This window comes from Taeniopygia guttata, chromosome 23, assembly GCF_048771995.1.
Source record: "Taeniopygia guttata chromosome 23, bTaeGut7.mat, whole genome shotgun sequence".
NCBI classification, from domain to species: Eukaryota; Metazoa; Chordata; class Aves; order Passeriformes; family Estrildidae; genus Taeniopygia; species Taeniopygia guttata.
This window is the reverse complement of record NC_133048.1, coordinates 4,324,991-4,344,774: the sequence shown is the minus strand read 5'-3', so window position 1 is coordinate 4,344,774 and position 19,784 is coordinate 4,324,991. Positions and strand designations below refer to the sequence as shown.

General features: G+C 43.6%; 1 protein-coding gene across 11 annotated transcripts in view; it reads right to left on the bottom strand.

The window, feature by feature from the left end:
• Positions 1 to 19,554, bottom strand: part of EYA3 (EYA transcriptional coactivator and phosphatase 3) — a 45,400-nt gene extending 25,846 nt beyond the window's left edge. For 2 of the 11 annotated variants that reach the window (XM_030290461.4, XM_030290463.4), the window contains exons 1-5: positions 19,431 to 19,552; positions 16,961 to 17,075; positions 5,273 to 5,367; positions 3,328 to 3,371; positions 874 to 953 (exon numbers count right to left, since the gene is read on the bottom strand). In XM_030290461.4, coding sequence (XP_030146321.1) covers positions 874 to 953; positions 3,328 to 3,371; positions 5,273 to 5,305 — 157 coding nt within the window. In that variant the 5' untranslated portion in view covers positions 5,306 to 5,367; positions 16,961 to 17,075; positions 19,431 to 19,552. Of the gene's footprint in view, positions 1 to 873; positions 954 to 3,327; positions 3,372 to 5,272; positions 5,368 to 6,068; positions 6,091 to 16,560; positions 16,842 to 16,912; positions 16,935 to 16,960; positions 17,076 to 19,430 lie in introns of those variants that run through there. The other 9 variants (XM_030290459.4, XM_030290462.4, XM_030290458.4 and 6 more) reach the window with 8 other exon arrangements.
• Between the last annotated feature and the right edge of the window lie 230 nt (positions 19,555 to 19,784).

The window sequence follows — 19,784 nt, the reverse complement described above, 5'->3', positions numbered from 1 at the left end:
CAATATTCATCTGAATAGTTATGTAGTAATGATATTTCTAGAATTCGTATTTATAAAATTGCATACAAAGACTTAGGCAATGGTGTAAAAAAAGAAACAAAATCACACAACAATGCTACATGCAACTTCTAGGATTTGTAAATAGTTTATCCAGTTAGGCAGCAGGTTTTGCAGGATGAAATTTCTCATAACTCCTGCAACACCACAGTACATGGATTAAAATAGCAATGATTAAATCAATTACAATGGAAAGTTACACCTTACACACTCTTAGCTAAGATGAGCTGACTTACACTTCGAAATATGTATTGGTAGCCAAAGGTATTCCACACAGGAATCTGATTTTCCTAGTAACTTCCAGCCCTCTTTTTCCAAGAGAAAGGATATACTCCACTTTTCACTAAGTATGCAATCTTTGTATTCCCTGCCTGTTTCCTCCCTGTTTATTTCCTAAGAGCTTTTGCAGACATTCAATACAACCCAGTCTAAGATGAAGTGTATGGCATATTGCTACAAAGGACCCAACCAGCTGCATAGAGATAATGATCTATAAAACATGTTTACTATAGGCATCACAACTGATATTGACTCAACCCTCAAGAAGAATCATGTCTGAGGCAGGTAAGACACAGCAGTACTCAGAAGCACCAACAGCCAGCAGAGGAGCAGCGACACAAAAATAGTTGTTAGAAACAGGTATTTCCTTACCATCAGGCATGAACAGTTTGTAAACACTACAGCAAACGTTCACTTTACAACTGATAGTGAGGGCAGGCTAAGGATTACAAGGAGGCGACAAATCTTGTGGTTGATGAAGCATGGTACCAGGGAAAGACAAGAGGAAAGACAATGGGAAACTCCAGAGATACTCACTCTCGCTGGACATGGGAAGGTTTGAACCAAGGTTTGTAGATTCAGTTTTCTGATCACTGACTTCTGTGCTGCTCACATGACTGCCAGGAAAACAAAGGTTCAGGATTAGCATTATAAACTCTTAAATTAACATCCTTGGGCATCATAACCCCCTTTCTGACCAAGGCAAACTAACTCTTCACAAAACCTAGCCCTGTGCTCTTTCCTATTTCATTAAGAGATGCTGAGAGAGATCTGCAACTGGAATTAGACATCACACTATATGGGGTTTGAGTGGTCAGGGTTTGGTAGAGGGGGACTGCAGGGGTGGCTTCTGTGAGAAATACCTCTTGGCATCTCCATTCCATCCCCCCAAGCTGCAGCAGCCAAGGAGCTGCTGCCAGCAGTGGTGCATGACCCTGCTCCCACAGGCTCTCCTGCCCATGGGCATTGCCTCACGGCTGGATTTGTCCCTGAAAACCAGGGTTGAAACATCCTTGAACTGGGGGTCACTTCTGTACATAAATATTTGCAGGTTACTGGATTATTTTGGATTTGTGCCACATTGTTTCAGTTCTGTGTCAATGTTGCTTTGCTCATGTATAGAGTAGGAAGTACACGTAATTTCTGAAAGAAACTGTTTTTCCTCAATTATTGCCTTCCAGGCTTTAGTTTTATTATTGTTAGTTCTGCAACACAGCTTTTCATGAGGTTTTGAGCCATCTGTGTGCTGTCCTGACATTCTGAAACTGCAGTTTCTCAAGGTGAAGGAGCCAAAGGAACTGTTTATTGCTGCTGAGGGGGGACTTCCCCTCTTGTAGCTCAGATGTGCACCAAGCATGGTGCTTTCTGCCTCCCTCCATGACCTGACTCCATTCAGCATCCCAACAAAAAACAACTGCACAGTTTTGTGTTAGATGAGCAAATTAAACTCTCAGGAAGAGCCTAAAGGTGCCTGAGCTGGACTACACAGGGAGCAGGAGGCTGTATGAGAAATAAACCCAAATCTTGAACACCTTCCCCCACCCATCCCTGCTTTCTGGGCTCAACTAAACTGAGTTTTTCTCCCTCCTCCACCTCCTGTAGTGCAGGGGAATGGGAGAAGTAAGTCCAATAAATTCTTTTCAACTAATCCATTGGTCAAACTTAAAATCATGTATAGCTTTATCGAAACAGAGCTAAAATATTTAAACAGAATATTTAATCAAGTTAGAAATGCAACTTTATCCCTCCCCTCTTTTCTGTTTTTAAATACTCTGTGTCTACAATTTTAAAATATAAGGATGTTTACACTCAAATCTTGAGCTCCCTGTGCCCATAGGGAAGGTGTGGCTGTGCAGAAGCAGGGTGACACAGAGGGAGAAGGGAGAGCCCCCACAGCATGCTCAGACCTGCCCATGCTGCCCTCTCTACCTAAGAGAGGGAAAAAACCCTCCCTAGGATCTGATTTCTCTGACCTCAGATGGGCCAGAAAGGGAGCTTGATTAGATCAAAATTCTAATTTTGAGAATATACCACATCCACTCCTACAGAAATGGTGTTTCCTCCTTGCTCTTACTGCAATGGCAGAGACTCCAAAAGGGAGTCGTTCCTCATAGTATTGCAAATGCAGGTGAACCCAGCGGGAAGAAATTATGATGTCTGACTCCAGTTCAGAAGGCTGAATGCTTTTTTTATTATAACTATACTATAATATATTAATATACTATTTAAAGAAGATACTAAAACTACATATATACTTTTTCTAACTACCAAATCTAACTCCCTCACAACTCGTGACCCTGTTCTCAAGACTCCAGCCCCAGGGGGGTTGGATTGGCCACCAGGCTCAAACAATCCTCACCAGAATTTAATCAAGCACTCACTCCAGGTAAACAATTCTCCAAACACATTCCACATGGGAAAACAAGGAGCAGAAATAGAAATTGTTTTCTCTTTCTTTCCTCTGTGCTCCTCGATGAAAAAAATCTTGAGAGAGAAGAATGTTCCTGCCACACTCATGGTATTTGCTGCTAGTCAGAGAAGCAGAATAAAATACCCATCAAAAAACATCTACTAAGGCTAAAAATAGTATCACACAACAGCTTTAAATAAGAGAGGCTACAATTCAAGAGTTTCACTTCTCAAAGCAGTTATCCACAGAGTTTCACTAAGAATAGTAGTACAGATGTTATTAAAATATCCTGAGTCTCACCGAATTAAATGCATGCTATTTCAGTCTCATTCTGTGAAAGAGGCGTGTGCTGATGCCATTAAGACTTTGTTTCCACTTTTAAAACAGCTTTATACCATAGGGCTAATTAATTATTTTTTATTTGGAACTTAATCAAAATTACACCAAATCCAAATACAACTATATTTTCCATAGCTCTGTAAAAAATAAATCAAGAGGTGAATTTCTAAAATGAAAGCTTTATAGCTGTAAAAGACCATAAAGAAATGTTACACACTAAAATAAAACATAAAATCCTGTACCTCAGGCTTTGTTCTCTGGATTCCTGCATCTTGGCTTTTTTCACCTGCAAAGACAAAAATGTTCAGAGCTACAAGTAACACAAGCTGGAGGGTTCACAGTGGTGGCAAAATACACAGCTTTGTCCTGCACTCCAGAACTCACCACAGTAACCACGGGCTCCTCATCTCAAAACAAGGCTTTTCCTTATTAGAAAAGAAGGGCTAACACTGAATTTTGTACAGCAGAATTGTCATATTAGTTACATTAGGAACAGCTGCTGAGATATACAGCCACAAAAAATGGCTGGTAAGGACAATTTTGTGGAAATTAAATCAAACAGTCGTAAATTTTAAGAAAATCTCATTCTGCACAGATTCAGCACTACAGCCACAAACTTTATTCTTTTTTCCCTCTATTTTAATATTGCATAAAGATAGGAACATGAATGTTTTTTTCTGTAATAAATCAGGAGTTTTGACTCCTGACTAAAACCAATACAGCACTTTTTTTCATTTTGTAGGTGCCAGCTGGAACCTGTCCCTGTACAGGGTATTACACCACAGACAGCACTGGCTTGAACACAAATTTGGTTTCTGCAGGCTACAAACATTACTGTGAAACTCTCAGAAGGATGCCAAGGTGAGTTTCTCCTGCAAGAACATGCCATTACTACGTCACTCATTCATTATGATCCATCTAGTCTCATATTCTGTTGCAGAATGACTGACTGGTATCATGTACTTAAAAGAAATTACCAAAAAAATCTTGAGCTGAATATTACAGCAGAATCTGCTTAAAGGACACACCACTGAAAATTAGCTGTACCCTATCTCTCATGCCCTAAAGAATAAAGACAGTTTTCATTATATTAGGATGTATTTAGAGAGATTTCCTTTTTTAGTACAGGCAATTTTTAAACTCCTCAAATACCTGTAGTACAAACTATATGGTTTTGCTGCTTAGTTTCACATTTTGTGGATATTACTCAGGCCCATCATCTGCAGCTTGTGGCAAGCCAGGTTCTGAATAATTTTACATTAAATAGAAATTTTACATTTCCATTTAATTTGACTTTGTTCGTAAGTCATAAAATTGCATAAATGACATTACAATGTATTTTCTAACTAGTTTAACTGAAGAATATTAATTTCTCACATTAAAAAGGGATCAAAATCTTTTCAATTACAACACATCCAAAGCGCTCTCAAGTACATTATTCTGTTTCTGTGTGCATTTGACAAGGTCTCCAAGATTACAAGGATCACTCCCATTGTAACTTGGCAATTTCTTGTTGGAGTTTGTGCCAGGTTTATTTTGGGAACAGAACGTTAATACAAACATTTCTGCTTAGTTCCTCAGTTTTAGATATACAATTTAATTAATCTCATACTGTATTGCTAATGCTCTACCCAGAGAATTAATGTTATGTGCTGTGTTAATATCAGTTATTGATAATGCAAACACTATTGCAAATACTTCACATGTAGCAACTTTAACGTTCAGACATGCTTCCCTACCCCAAATCAGCCATTTAAAAATGCCTTCCACTTGTGGAAACAATTACTCACAGGATCTTTTCAAGATCTTAAGCATAAGAAAAATTAAGGACTATACACTGTAATATCCAGCATGCTGAATTTGTCCCCAAAATAGTGAATTTTATTTTCTCTACAACAGGCCTGAGATAAGTCTGGTTTTCTGAGCATAACAAATAATCATTTTGTATAGAAACATCATAAAGTTCAAGTACATATAACTATTCCTTTATTACTACTGCCTGTACAATTACAGTAAATTAAATGTACAGCACATTTTACAAACAACAAAAAGCTTTTTGTCCTCTTGATAAATACACTAAGTACAAGCCTTCTTTTCCAATATTAGTTAAAATAACTGTATACCAAAATTGTGAGATCACTAATTTGTTTTAGATTTTAATTTTCAGCCTTTTTTACATGTACTTACTGGTTGCTCGGGTAAGTCTTGTGGCTCTTCCATGGGTATTACTATTTTAATGCTTAAATGATTCAAATCGTGTGTTCCTCAGCAGTCTTCAAGCCCTGTTAAAATAAGGTGTTCATGGCTTTATGTACTTTTTTGGGGCTTATCATGTAGGCTATCAGAGAATATTAATTGTTACATACTCCTCCCATAAAACTCATGTGGCCATCTCCCAAATAAAATACAAAATTCATATATGGAAAGATTTCATAAACAAGGGATTTAGCTTTAAGCTTTGAGGATACAGATTTTTCAAGCACATGGTACATTTCTACATCATTTACTCGGACCACGCTGACCGCAGAAGCTAACACATTAATCAGACACGTGCACCATGATTTCAAAGACACTTTAAATGATCAAGTCTGGTCTACTAGGTCAGTAAACAGCATGATTCAATCTAACCTGTTTTAATTTAGAACATTTATATAACAATCAAAAAAAAAAAAACCAGGACAAGACTGTACACCTAAATGAATTTACACACAGTGCTGTTCCCCACCAAATTCACAAAGCAAGTTCATTATTTCAACCAAACCTTTCAAAAAGAGAAGTTTGATGAAATTTTATAAAAGAATGTTTATTTTACAAGCATTTAGCAGAGAGATTTTATATACTATATCAAAAAGCTGCTGCCTTCCAGTGGCTTAAAATCATGAAAAAGAAATTTTGCATAATATTTTCACAACCTGATTAACTTTTGCAATTTGCTGGGCAAAAGAGAAAAGCCTGTGTCATCCTGACTTCCCCCTCTGCCCACCTGATGTGCACGAGCAGTATGATCTGTGTTTTCGTTCTTTCTGCATCTCATTTTGGAGCCATTTATTAAAACCAACCCCAACCTCTTCAGAGCAGCTTTTCCTGAGCTGCCTCCTCTGCCACACGCCCACACAGCACAACTTCAGGGGACTGCAGAAATTAGAAGAAATGCTGAAAAACACTTAGGGGGTTGAAGAAGTTAAATCCAGCAACTCTGTGTGCTGAGGTACAACCTATTCCTGCCTCAACAGCCACAAAAGTCTAGCTCTAAGTGTCTGTGGAAATGTGAAAGGGCTATTTTACACACCACTCCTTCCTCTAGGATTTTCTGTTTATCCACCCTGTCTGGAGTATTCAGGCACCTTCAAACCACGGGATTATCCCCACACAAAGTGACTGAACTAGTTTACAGATAAAAGAACTTTCTGGCCTCCTGAAAAGGCCATCTCTGTGCCCTGCCTGGCTCCTGGCAGACCTACTTACCCGGGCAGCACGTGCCGCCCGCGCGCCGCCCGCCGCACGTGCCAGCCCCAGGGATGCTGTGCAGCCTGGCATCGTTTCATGTGAACCACCACCACACAAAAGGCTTCTCCCTCATTTGAGGGCAGGTCTTAAGTGCGAGGGTGTATTGTATGTGCCAGGATAACATTTCATTGAGGGTTTGAGGATTCTGCAAGGCTGCCACCCCTAATCAAAGCCACTTACCCTTATTGCCTGAACTCTAAGACAACTGAATTTACAGTTAGTCTTTTCCATAATTCAGGTTCTTTGGAAACAACCCTTTTCACAAGTCTACAATACAAAGCACTACTGTCACCTTTGCAGCTGTTCCTCCACCAGTTTCAATCAGTTTCATTTTAAATATAAATCTTATTTATTTTTTGTAGAAATAACAGAGAAATTAGGACTGAAGAGAAACTCTGCCACTCAGAGATTATACAAAGGAGTACAAAATACAGTGGCCAAGAGCAAGAAGATTTGAAATCTATACCAAGAGGTCCTGTCCCTTGTCCTACCCTTGTTATTTAACACTGTTTTGATGTGTAATTTCATAGAAGAATTCCAAACAGAACTCTTCGTATGGAAAAATATTTTACATTCCACTGATCCGTATAGCAGTAACTTCCCACGCCATGCTTTGCTTAAAAGCTGTGAATAGTTCTTTAATTTTTTGTGGGAGTCCAGGGCATCCCTCTGGCTGCCCTGGCAGGTCTGGGACCCTGGCAGGGGTCAGGAACCCCCCTGGACAGAGCCCCCAGAGACACTGTCTGTGATCTCTGTCCATGGAAAAGAGTTTTCAATCTCACAGGATGAATTACAAGCTCTGAGTGTTTGATATAAGTAATAATTAAGTGTGGCACGGGTACAAAAGTAAAATTTTAGGATTCTAGATGAGGGGTCCAAAGGGGACAAGATGGAGGAAACTGGGTGTGCCTTGTCCTTTTTCTCCTTCTTCATGCCCTCCATGTTTCACTGTGGTGTTGGCATTTTTCTGTTGGTTCAGGCTGGGGACACACTGTCCAACGTAGGTGACAGATATTGGCACGTTATTGTAAATCCAGCACAGGTGGTTTGTGGTATTTAATGTTTGTACCATCCCACTGAGGGCAGAGCCCCACACGCTGCCCTGCAGGACAGAGCTGCGGCAGGGCAGCAGAACATGTTGGAGATAAACAGAATAAACAACCTTGAAACCAGCACAGACGAATTATGGCTTCTGCTTTGGCAGCGGGGCTGAAAGACAGAGACTTTTTACAATCTCAGAATCATCAATACCACAGATTCCGACAATTTTGGTTTTCAGAAGGATTTAAATAATTACAAAGACAGAAAGATTCTCAGAGTCCTACTGGAATATCTTATATGTGTGAAGAAAACACTCTTTCCAAATAAGCTGGGCACCTTGTAGCACCTGGAAGCAAAGTGGACCAAAATGACTGGACCAAAGCAAACAAACAGAACTTGAAGGTCAGAACTTGACCTCTGGTGGTTTCATGCCTTCTCCCAGGGAAGTGAGAACTCCAAGTGAGAACTTGGCCTAGGGTGGCTTCATGCCTTCCCTGGACCTCTAGAAAAAGCAGCAGGGGCAGAGGACATCTCCCACTCGAGGTGTGCTGTGGTTCCTCAGACCAAGCAGTTGGGTGAAACGGAGGCACTGAGCTCCACGTTTGAGGGCATCCTCCCCCAGCCAAGGGCAGCAGCTTCCAGTGTGTGGGAAAAGGGAGAGCTCCTGCCTCTCCTACCCTCCTGCACCACATTCCTGCCTGCCTGACACTCCCTCCTTCCTGGCCACCACGGGCCATCCACAACAGTCTGGATGTAGGATGTGCCAAGGGAAAAGAAAGAGAAGAAAAACCAGAGAAACCCCAGCACAGTCTTTCTGCTAAGCTGGTGCCAGGAAGATCAGCTCTGGCCCTGAACAGCCCTGTTCCAGGGGAGCCAGCAGGATGAGGGTCAGGAAAAACACACAAGCAGAGCAGCAGGATGTCCCTTTTCAGCCACAGCCATGATAAATGAAAGCACAATTTTATCATCTGCTTGATGTTCCATTTTGATGAAGCAGAGACATGACAGTGATAAACACACAATGGCCTTTTCACCTGTGTCACCCACCCAGTCACCAGGTTCTCACGCAGAGCGGGCACATGTCTTCTTGTGGCTGGGAACACAAAGTCCTTGGATCATGGCATGGCAGGAACCTCTCCCAGCCTCTCTCCTCCTGCACTGAGAGGCTGAGTGAAGCTGCTGCCAGCTCCAAGGCTGAAGCCACCAGCAGGATCCAGGGAGCAGCTGCTCCTGCCCCACTCATATCCCTACCAGCCCTCTCCACCACATCGAAGCCCCAGCTGCCCTCCAGCCAGCCCCTGGTGGGTACATGCCCCAGGGGCACCCTCCGGAGCTGCTGGACACCTCCTCACCCAGTTTGAGAGGTCTGAACCACCCAGAGCTTGGCCTTCCCAAAAATCAAACCCAGCATCTTGCACTTGCTCAGCCTGAGCTGCCTCAGAGGAACACACTGAGCCAGCAGCTCGCCAGCAACAAGGGTGATATTTAAAAACTGAAAATACACAACTGATTTTTTGTTGGGTTTTTTTGGGATTTTTTTTGGGTTTTGGTTGTTTTGGCTTTTTTTTGCACGTCAAATCTCAAAATTAGATTTTAATTTGTATGAAATTCAAGTTAGCTGCACTTCAGGTAGGCTTTATTATCTTTTTACACATTGCTACAGAACATTTTTAAACCCTAAGTGAATACAACACTAGAGATATCAAAGATTCAGGAGGTGAGAATGCTCCTGTGGGCCACTGGGTTTGTGAATGAGAAATACAGTACAAAATGGAAGCAAGTGTGCAAGAAGCCATTAAATGAGCTGCTGCAATGAAAGAAACATTCAGAAAAATGAGTCCATTGTTCTGCTTCTGGAAACCAGCAAAGTACCATACTGCTTTCCTTTCTGGAACGATTTTTGTTAATTACCTGATGAAAATTATTCTGTAATATGTGAATTAAATACCAGGTTTTATTTGATCTAGACTTGTTTTGAATAACCACCTTGTTTAATTCCAACTTGCATGGAACACCAACAATGCAAAATATTTAGAACTGGGTTTTTGTGTTAAAAATGTTATTTTGTTTGCTCAACTTAAGGAGCCACATTATCTAAACTTCAAACCAGGAGGCATCAGAGTAGAGGTATGGGCTGCAGAATCCCTCTCAGCAGCTGCCTTCTGCTCTGCATATCTTCATGTTAATAATTCACCATTAAAAGTCCCGGCAAGTGATCTCCAGTTTCTTGCACTAAATCCTGTTTTAAAAATCCTAAAATACAAAGCCCAGCTTGGTCAGACTTTCTTAAACTAGATACTCTGGATAGAATTTCTGAAAGCTGCCTGCTATGAGCAGCACCTGGATAGACTGCTATTTACTTTCAGATTGTGCTTTTCAAGTCCATCTGCCTTGGCTTTGAATATAGTTTCATACAAGAAACAGTTCTCCCAAGCTGCAAATAATTAAAGTCAGGATACTGTGATAAAACCAACATGCAGTAATTATACTGATTAGGAAAAAAAGCTAATTGACTATGGTTTTATATTACTTTAAAACAGTATTTCCCTAAGAACAAAGTTTTGACTGGGGTAATGAAATTACATCTATTAAAGAGTTGGAATAAAATCATAGGATCATTTACTTTGGAAAAGACCTTCAAGACCATGAGGTCCAACCAACAGCCAGCACTGCCAAGGCCACCACTAACCCATGTCCTGAGTGCCTTGTCTTTTAAATCCCTCAAGGCATGGTGACTCCACCTCTGCCCTGGGCAGCCTGTGCCACGGCTGGACAGCCCTTTCAGGGAAGAAATTTTCCCAAATAGCCAATCTAAACCTTCCCTGGCACAGCTTGAGGCTATTTTCTCTTGTCCTGTCCCTTGTCCTCTGGCTCCATCCTCCTGTCAGGGAGTTGTGAAGAGCAAGAAGATCTTCCCAAGTCTCCTTTTCTCCAGGCTGAGCCACACCAGCTTCTCCAGCTGCTCCTCATCAGACTTGTGCTTTAGCCCCTTCCCCAGCTCCGTTCCCTTCCCTGGACATGCTCCAGCCCTTCAGTATCTGTATTGTAGTGAGGGGCCCAAAACTGAACCCAAGAGGGGAAAAATCACTTCCCTATTCCTACTTGACACACCATTTTTCACAGAGGCCAGGATGCCCTTGGCATTTTTGGCCACCTACACACATGCTGGTTCATGTTCAGCAGCTGTCAACCAGCACCCCCTGGTCCTTTCCTGATGGGGCTCCCTTCCAGTCACTTTCCTCCCAGCCTGGATTGTTCCATGGGTTTGTTGTGCTTAGGATGCACTCCATTCCCTTGTCCAGAACATTTCATAAAGATATTAAGCAGGACTGGTCCCAATACTGAACCCTGGGGATCTCCACCAGTGCCCAGCCCCACAGGGATGCAGTTGCATTCCCCTTCACTCTCTGGGCCCAGCCATATAGAAGTTTTAAACCCAGCAGAAAATACACCTGCCCAAGCCCTGAGCACTCAGTTTCTCCAGGAGAAATTGAGTCAAAGGGTTTATACTGAGGTTCAGGTAGACACATCCACAGGCCTTCCCTTATCCATGATGCAAGTAACCTTACAGAAGATCAGGCTGGTCAGGCAGGATCTGCCTGTCCTAAACACATGCTGGCTGGGACTGACCCCTGATTGTCCTGTATGTGCCACATGATGGCATGGGGGATGGTCTGTTCTCCAGCCTTCCACTCCACTGAGGGCAGGCTGTAGCCCCCAGATCCATTTTCTGACCCTCCTAGATGGGTATTACATTTGCAAGCATCCACTCAAGTGGGACCTTCCTGGTTAGCCAGGAAGGCTGGGAAATGATGGAAAGTTGCTCAGTGAGCACATCTGCCAGCTCCTTCAGTGCCCTTGACTGGATCTTATTTGGCCACAGAGACTTGTCTAAGTGGTGCAATATGTATTTATAGAAACATTTTTTATTGTCTTTACCAGCAATGGCCATAATGTTTGGCACAAGTTTTTTGTACAAGTCACCTATGCAGTTATTTTCACTCCTCAGTTATTCAAGGATCACCACCTTACAATGAACAGCAACAAAAACACATGAATTAGGCAGCAGAATAGTATAGTGTTCCCATATTTTCTGGTGGGGTATCTCATGACAATGTGCCCCATGCTGCTGCATTACACACACACAGCATCAGAGCATGCAGCCAAAACAATCCAAGACATCACTCAAGGGGAGCAGAGCTTTTCTTTACAATGTTTTCACTCTTTGCCACTCACCACATGACAGCTTCTGACAGAGGGGCAGAACTTGGCACAGCGCAGCATGGCAGATCTACCCCTCTTTTTTCAGATTTAATTAAAACAGCCAAATAAAAACAAAAGCAGAAGAGAACATATTGACATTACTGTGCACTGCACAATGCAGCAGAGCTCACAGCAAACACTAATACTCCACTATTGGCTTTTCCTATCCTCCACACACACCCACATGCCCCTAGGTACAACACATACAGATATCTGCAAAATACTGTGAAAAGCAGACAAATAAATCTTTGGGGTGAGTGCTACTGGATGATTCCCTGTTCTCTCTCCATGCTCTTTCTGCCCTTCTTTATCAGCCAGGAAATTTCAGAATTAAACACTGTAAAAGTTACAAGGAATGCATTTTGTATGCCCCATTTATGAAGGTACGGATGGTCATGACAAGCCTGCAAATGCTGTCCTGTAGGACCAAAAATCATGGTTTGATTAAAATCTCATAACCTTAAAATGGAAAAAGAATTGTGCTGTGAGAAATAAAATAAGAAATACAGTGAGAAAATAACTGAAATCAAACATGGAAATACAAATCTAGTTTTCTTCTAAGCAATGCCTGTTCCACTGACAGGAAGTTCCCCCTGATTTTTAGATTCTTGAAGGGCTATCAGTGTTCTGAGTGGCTGCAGCTCACTCTGCCTGAGTGATGACACATGCTTGTTTTCCCAGTTCTTGTGCAATGCTTTTTCAATTTGATTTTGAAACACAGCAGGGAAAATTTTAATGGGGAAAAGAACTGTTTTCACAAAAGGAAGATTTGGAAAGAACAACTTCATCCTCAAGAAAAACAACTCCCACTGAGCCCAGAAATCATGTGGCAACTCCTGCTAGACAGAGCCAACATGCATCACTCACAGGGCAGGAGAACACAGAACTGCTGCTACCTTTCAGTGACAAAACCAAAGCACAGTGATTTACAGAAATATCAGCCAAGTAGAAGAATTTATTCCCTCTTCTGTTCCTGAGGATACAACTTGCAGTGAGACCGAACAGATTTTCCCCTGAAGACCACACAGAGTGTGGTACCTGAAATCTCACAGGCCATATACATTTTTGTGTTTCTGGAAATAATTAAACAGGTCACAAACTTCTAGAGCTGCAACCCCAGACAGAAAAAAAACGCTGTTTGACTTCCATGGTTTTAAAAACAAACTTCCTAAAACCAGGACACACTGCCTTTATTTCCTAAAAGCCACTTCAAACATATCCTAATAGATTAGGACATTTCCTGAACAAAAGACTGAACATTTTAATCTTCTCTCAGACAGCAAATCTACATCACATTAACAACAAAAAGGAATTATTGACTTTATGAAGTTCTAAATTCCATTTTCAATAAAAGATTTTACTCATAGGGATCAAAAAGTCACATAGACTAGAGGCTAGCTGTGTGACTTTTTGATATGTATGCACCTATACTTCTATTAGAGAAAATCTTTCAGTACTCAACTGTACTCAGTTCAAGGTCCCAGGAGAAGTGAAGATGACAAGTAACTGTCGGAATCCAGAGCTTCCTTCTGGCTACCCTGGAAGGTCTGGGACCCTGGCAGAGGGTCAGGAACCCCCCTGGACAGAGCCCCCAGAGACACTGTCTGTGATCTCTGGCCATGGAAAAGAGTTTTCAATCTTACAGGATGAATTACAAGCTCTGAGTGTTTGATATAAGTAATAATTAAGTGTGGCACAGGTGCAAAAGTAAAATTTTAGGATTCTAGATGAGGGGTCCAAAGGGGACAAGATGGAGGAAATTGGGTGTGTCTTGTCCTTCTTCTCCTTCTTCATGCCCTCCATGTTTCACTGTGCTGTTGGCATTTTTCTGTTGGTTCAGGCTGGGGACACACTGTCCAACGTAGGTGACAGATATTGGCACGTTATTGTAAATCCAGCACAGGTAGTTTGTGGTATTTAATGTTTGTACCATCCCACTGAGGGCAGAGCCCCACACGCTGCCCTGCAGGACAGAGCTGCGGCAGGGCAGCAGAACATGTTAGAGATAAACAGAATAAACAACCTTGAAACCAGCACAGACAAATTATGGCTTCTGCTTTGGCAGCAGGGCAGAAAGACAGAGACTTTCTACAGTCTTGGAATCATCAATACCACAGATTTCGACAAGTAACAAATAAACAGCTTACAGTTTGTTCAGAGGCTGATCTGATCTGTACAGTGCTATGGAGGGCCTGAAGAGGCAATGTTTGATCATCAAGGACAGCTTCCCCAAGCACAAGAGCCCAGTCCAGCCCAAGAGGCAAGAAAATGAGCAAATGCAGGGGGAGGACAGTTTGGCTGGACAGACAGCTTCTGACCAAGGTCAAAAATGAATAATCTGGGAGGTCAAGCAAAGACCAGGTACCAGTGAGGACTTCACCAAAACTGCTGAAAGTGGCTTCTTTAGGAGGAAATGAACAAGATCATGAAGATATCTTCATTGCTATAAATATATTCTCTTCAGACCTTGGCACTGGGGTGTTACAAACATTATCTACCAGAAACTACGTGTGCTATATTTGCAATAATGTGCCAATATCTGTGTGTCCCCAGCCTAAACCAACAGAAAAATGCCAACACCACAGTGAAACATGGAGGGCATGAAGAAGAAAAAGGACAAGACACACCCAATTTCCTCCATCTTGTCCCCTTTGGATCCCTTATCTAGAATCCTAAAATTTTACTTTTGCACCTGTGCCACACTTAATTATTACTTATATCAAACACTCAGAGCTTATAATTCATCCTGTAAGATTGAAAACTCTTTTCCATGGACAGAGATCACAGACAGTGTCTCTGGGGGCTCTGTCCAGGGGGGTTCCTGACCCCTGCCACGGTCCCAGACCTGCCAGGGCAGCCAGAGGGATGCCCTGGACTCCCACAAGAATCAACCCCTAACTGGATAACAAACAAATCCCAGTAAAACCAGTGCTGTATGTCCTGGAGTGCCTGATGACTACAGAACATCTCAAGCACAAGATGAATGCAGGCAGATGAAGGACCTGATCACTGCTTTACTCACAGATCTGTAATAAGTTGACCTGTGGCCACTGATAAGACTGTGCACTTTCATTTCAGCTGAAATGAAATTTCAGCAGCTGAGAGGTGTCACATCATGCAAACTCCTGCACTGGTAATCAAAGCATTTTTAACCTGACACTCTGTTAAGTTACAACCAGTTTGATTTGAGAGCTGGGACAGGTGAGGAGCAGGGCACAACTCGCTTCCACAGCTCTTGGGGCCTGGCAGCTCTGTCACCTGTGACCACGGGCCTGTCCCCAGGGGGCTCTGGAAGAATGAGGAACAGACTGAAGTGTGGGCAGAACCAGAGGCTGACACACACCTTCGGGCTGAACCACAGCCCGGGGGATTTGCATCTTCTTGCTTGCCACATGTACCAGGTAACCCTTGTGAAAGAAGAGCCCACAGCACCTTCTGCTGCCTTTTAGCTCTGAAATCTGTCAGGATCAAGACCTTACCCAAAGGGCTGCCATCTCTGATCTACGTCTAGTCCACTCTTTAATTCCCTCCCTGGAAAAAGAAGCTGCATGATATAACACTGGAGTCTGCCAGTAGCTCAGTGAAAACTACACTTTCAGTAAAGACCTGTCATATTTGGGTTTTTTACAACTGCAGCCACAAAAAAAAAAAAATTTCATTCATTAGAAAGAGATGACAACTTGGTGCTGTTTTTCATTCAGCATAAAGTTAAATGCTTTAGGTGGTGGACAGCTATCATACAGACTAATAATGCACAGAATTACTGTAACTACTTTTGCTATCTTGTAAAATGCCACCCACAGTGATACCATTGACTCATGGGGACTTTCTGGCTTTCCTCAGGTCAGTCAAGAATGAGTATTTTGTACCTTCTTTTATTTTTTAAACCAGAAGAATTAATTTTTGCTCATATCCAGAAACATCAACATAGCAGGACACTTGGCATGTGAGCTAACTACTGGATAGAGGGGGGGGAAAAAAAGAATAAGAATAATTAAATCTCATGTGTCTTTGTGTCTTTCAGAATACCAGCCAAGCTAAAAAGAATAGAGTGTCCCTGTTAACTCTGAATCACATCTTCTAGAAAGGCCAGCTCCCCTTCCCATACCCCAAAAGTTCTGGATGGGCAGGAGATGAGGATTTAAAGTACACAGGAATAATCAATCAAAGCAACAGCTTCTGAAATTTCAGGAGATGTTACAAAGGCAGGGAACAAAGCACCAGATATATCCTGCAAACAGGACCTGACTTGCATGTGAAATTTCAAAGTCCTGAACCAACAGTGTTGTTTTCTGTGACAGTATTTTCCCCAACAGGCATATAAAAACTATGCCTTTCCTAAAAGAGCAGCATGAGGAAATCTGAAGTACAGAAACCCAGTATCACTGTTTTTCTACCCAAAACACCTCCATGTGGTTTTGAAAACAGCTGCTACATTCTTTTCTGTTCTGAATAATTAATAATCACCTGGTCCTAAATATTCATTTTTCTACCCTGATCATCTTAAGTCCATAATACTTAAGGAAGAATTTCTTTAAGCTCTCTCAGAAAGAACAAGACAAAAAGAATGTCACAGAAAAGACACTAATATGAGACTGACTCATAAAATCCCAGAAATGGAATTACACATACTAGTTCATTCTGTATAGAAATAGGAATCATACCCAAGGTTTAAAGCTGCCACACACTTTATGTGATGTTCCAACTGGTGACTCTCAGGGAAACAGCACTGTCACTATTCAAACACAACCAAAAAACATTTCAAGACAAAGCAGGAAGTTCCTGGAATGCAAGAATAGTGTTCTGGTCAAGTCTTAACTCAGGAGAGACCCACCTGCTGCAGAACTGAACTGTTTCATCACCTCTGAAATTAGGCTAGACACACCCTTAACCCCAAATAAAAGTCTTTTTAAGAGATGGAAAGAGTCCCCATGACAATATTGTATCCTTTTTCTAAATACAAAGTTTTTGTTTTTTTAGTTAGCTTGTTCAGTTATAGGACTGGTAGGTGACAACCTGGAAAAGACAGGGCAGTGACTGGTGTGAATCACAGTGACACCATACCCTGAAGAGGCTGCTGTACCCTGCTGTGTCACAGCACTCTCCTAAACATCACGTTGGGTATCAGGAGGAGATCCCAGCCTTTGCAACATCACCTTCACTGAGGCTCTGGAGGCAGCTGCAAGAAGAAAGAAAGGATTTGAAGTTACTCCCTCAGGTACTGGAGTGCCTCCAGTCATGGCTTCTGCACAAACTATCCCAGAATCACTGCTAGAGAGTGGCCATCAGAGAATACTGCTGAAGAGATGCTGGCCTGCAGCCCTTTAACCAGTTAAAGGAAAAAATTCTAGACAAATCAGGATGAAATAAAGAAATAAATTAAGGGTATGACAAAGCAAGAAAAAGCTGAAAAATACCATCCTCAATGTATAACCAACCAGTGAGTGATGCTGGTCATGGTATAGGGGCAAAAACCACGCCCAAGTTTCTGTAAGAACACCCTGTCTGGAGATGGGTGGTCTGTAGACACTGTTTGGTGCAAGAACATACATAAAATACCAGCTGTTAAGTCCTGACATAATTCCACTTCAGGCTCAAAATTTCCACACCTCTCCATCCTGGCAGCTCCTCTTCCAATCACAGGGTTTTGCAGACCCAGTAAAAAGTTTTATCAAACATCCATTTTCTAAGAGTAGATTTCAGGGGAAAAAAACAGAAACTTGCCAAGAGGGGAAAAAAATAACCCTACTTCTGCTAATTGAGAGTACAGGCATGGAGCTACTCACATCCCAATGATATATTATCTGCTTTATCCTTGAGTACCTTGTGTATAGCATGGCTTGCACACAGGCACACACTACTTGCCTGACTTTTAGTTCAACCAAAGTATTTCAGTATATTTTACCTACTTTTATGTTTAGCCATCTATAACTACCTTTTGGTACACAGGAAGATAGGAAATGGTACATTAATCTTCTGTAGAGGGCTCCAATGCTTTCATACAGCACATGGAAACCCATTTCTAGTGTCTTCTGAACATATTCAACTCAAAATTCATTCAATATCTGGAGATTTCCAGGGAAAAGTTTTGAGAAATTACTAATACTTCCAAAGTATCCCAAAGTATAATACCAATTGCAAATTCCTACAGCTATTGTATACATCCATGACAGTTTTTCAAACAAATTATTTGAAAAGCAACAATTTTTCAATCAGTTGTGCTGCACAACCCAACAAATATATAGTTCTCCAAGTGCTACAACTACTGCTGAGGGAAGAGCTGAGAGGGAGACAAAAGTTGCAGGCAAACACTGCAGGAATTGCAGTGTTGGAAACTTCAGGACCTCAAGCTCAGTGCCTTTTCAAACAGAGCAGGGAGAGTGTACCAGCAGCGTATTTGTGTGGCAAAAGCTGGATGGCAGAACTCCACAAGTAAGAGGGATCACACCATGAGGTGAGAAGGAAAATCCCTCAAACACAGTAGGTTCAGCCCAACAAGTCTGTAGGTTTGCAAGCTGAGAAAACCACTATGTTCATGCATTTTTAAAAGTAACTTATTATGAAACCAGTGACTAGAGGCACATGAACTGTGATTCTTAACTACACATACATTACTCAGCTTTCAGAGTTTAAGATAATCCACAACAGATAAAACTGAAGGAAACCAAACAAGTGGCAGATAAGACTTTCATGATTATCATTATTTTAATCAGTATGTTGACTGTCAGTTACCAGCTGGAGGTTACTGCACTACAGATTAAGCGTATCACAGAGCAGAGCTTGCTCCATGCTGAAAGCAAACTCGACCATGCCTCTTTGTTCGATGCTCCATCAGAAGGGCTACAGCTATGTTCCACCAAGGACTAGCTCTGGTCTGGAAACCATTCAGCCACAGCACGCAGCCCAGCAACCAAACTAACAAGGCATTCTGTGCTGGACCTGGCTCCAGCAACCCTGCACAGCATTCCCAGAACCAGGAACATCCAGCAGAGCCCATCTGGATCCAACCTCGCTTGTGAGGCCCAAATCCAGCCCAAACATCCTTTAGAGCGCACAAGCTGCACCACAGGCAGCTAAACCCACCCAAGAGCGATGCAGCTGTGCTGAACCCTGGGGAACCCGCACAGCCAGCGCCCGGTGCCGGGAGCCGCGGTCCCTCCCGAGCCTGGGGCAGGCGGCGGGGCCGGCTCTGCATCCCTCTGGCCGCTCCTCGGTGCCCGGGCGAGCCCCGGGAGCCGGGCAGTGCCCCCTGCCCCTCCTGCCTTTCTCCCGGTTCTTCCGCGCACCGGCAGCGCCGAAGAAGCCGCGAGAGCCGGGCACGCCCCGCCGGGCTCGGCGGAGGCCGGACGGGGTCCGGTGGTGCCGCGGCCCCTCGGGCCCGCGCTGCGGCGGAGGCAGCGGCAGCAGCACACGCCGAGCACACGCGTCGGCCTCGCCGCCCGCGGCCTCGCAGCCCCGGCCCGCCGGGGGCAGCCCGAGCCTGTGAGCAGCACCGGGGGCTGCGGGGCTGCGCAGGGCCCGAGCAGATTCTTACCGAGAGGCGGCTCCGGAGCCGGGCCCGGGGCCCGCAGCGGACATGGCAGCGGCGCCCGCGCTCCCCGCCCGCCGCCGGAACAGAGCGCGGCGCCGGCAGTGGCGTCAGCGCCCGCCCGGCCGGGCGGGGCCGCGGCGCTGAGGGCTCGGCCCGTGCTGCTGCCCGTGCTGCTGCTCGTGCTGCTGCCCGTACCGGCCGTGCTGCTGCCCGTGCTGCTGCCCGTGCCGGCCGCCGCTGCCCGTGCCGCTGCCCGTGCCGCTGCCCGTGCCGGCCGCCGCTGCCCGTGCCGGCCGCCGCTGCCCGTGCCGGCCGCCGCTGCCCGTGCCGGCCGCCGCTGCCCGTGCCGGCCGCCGC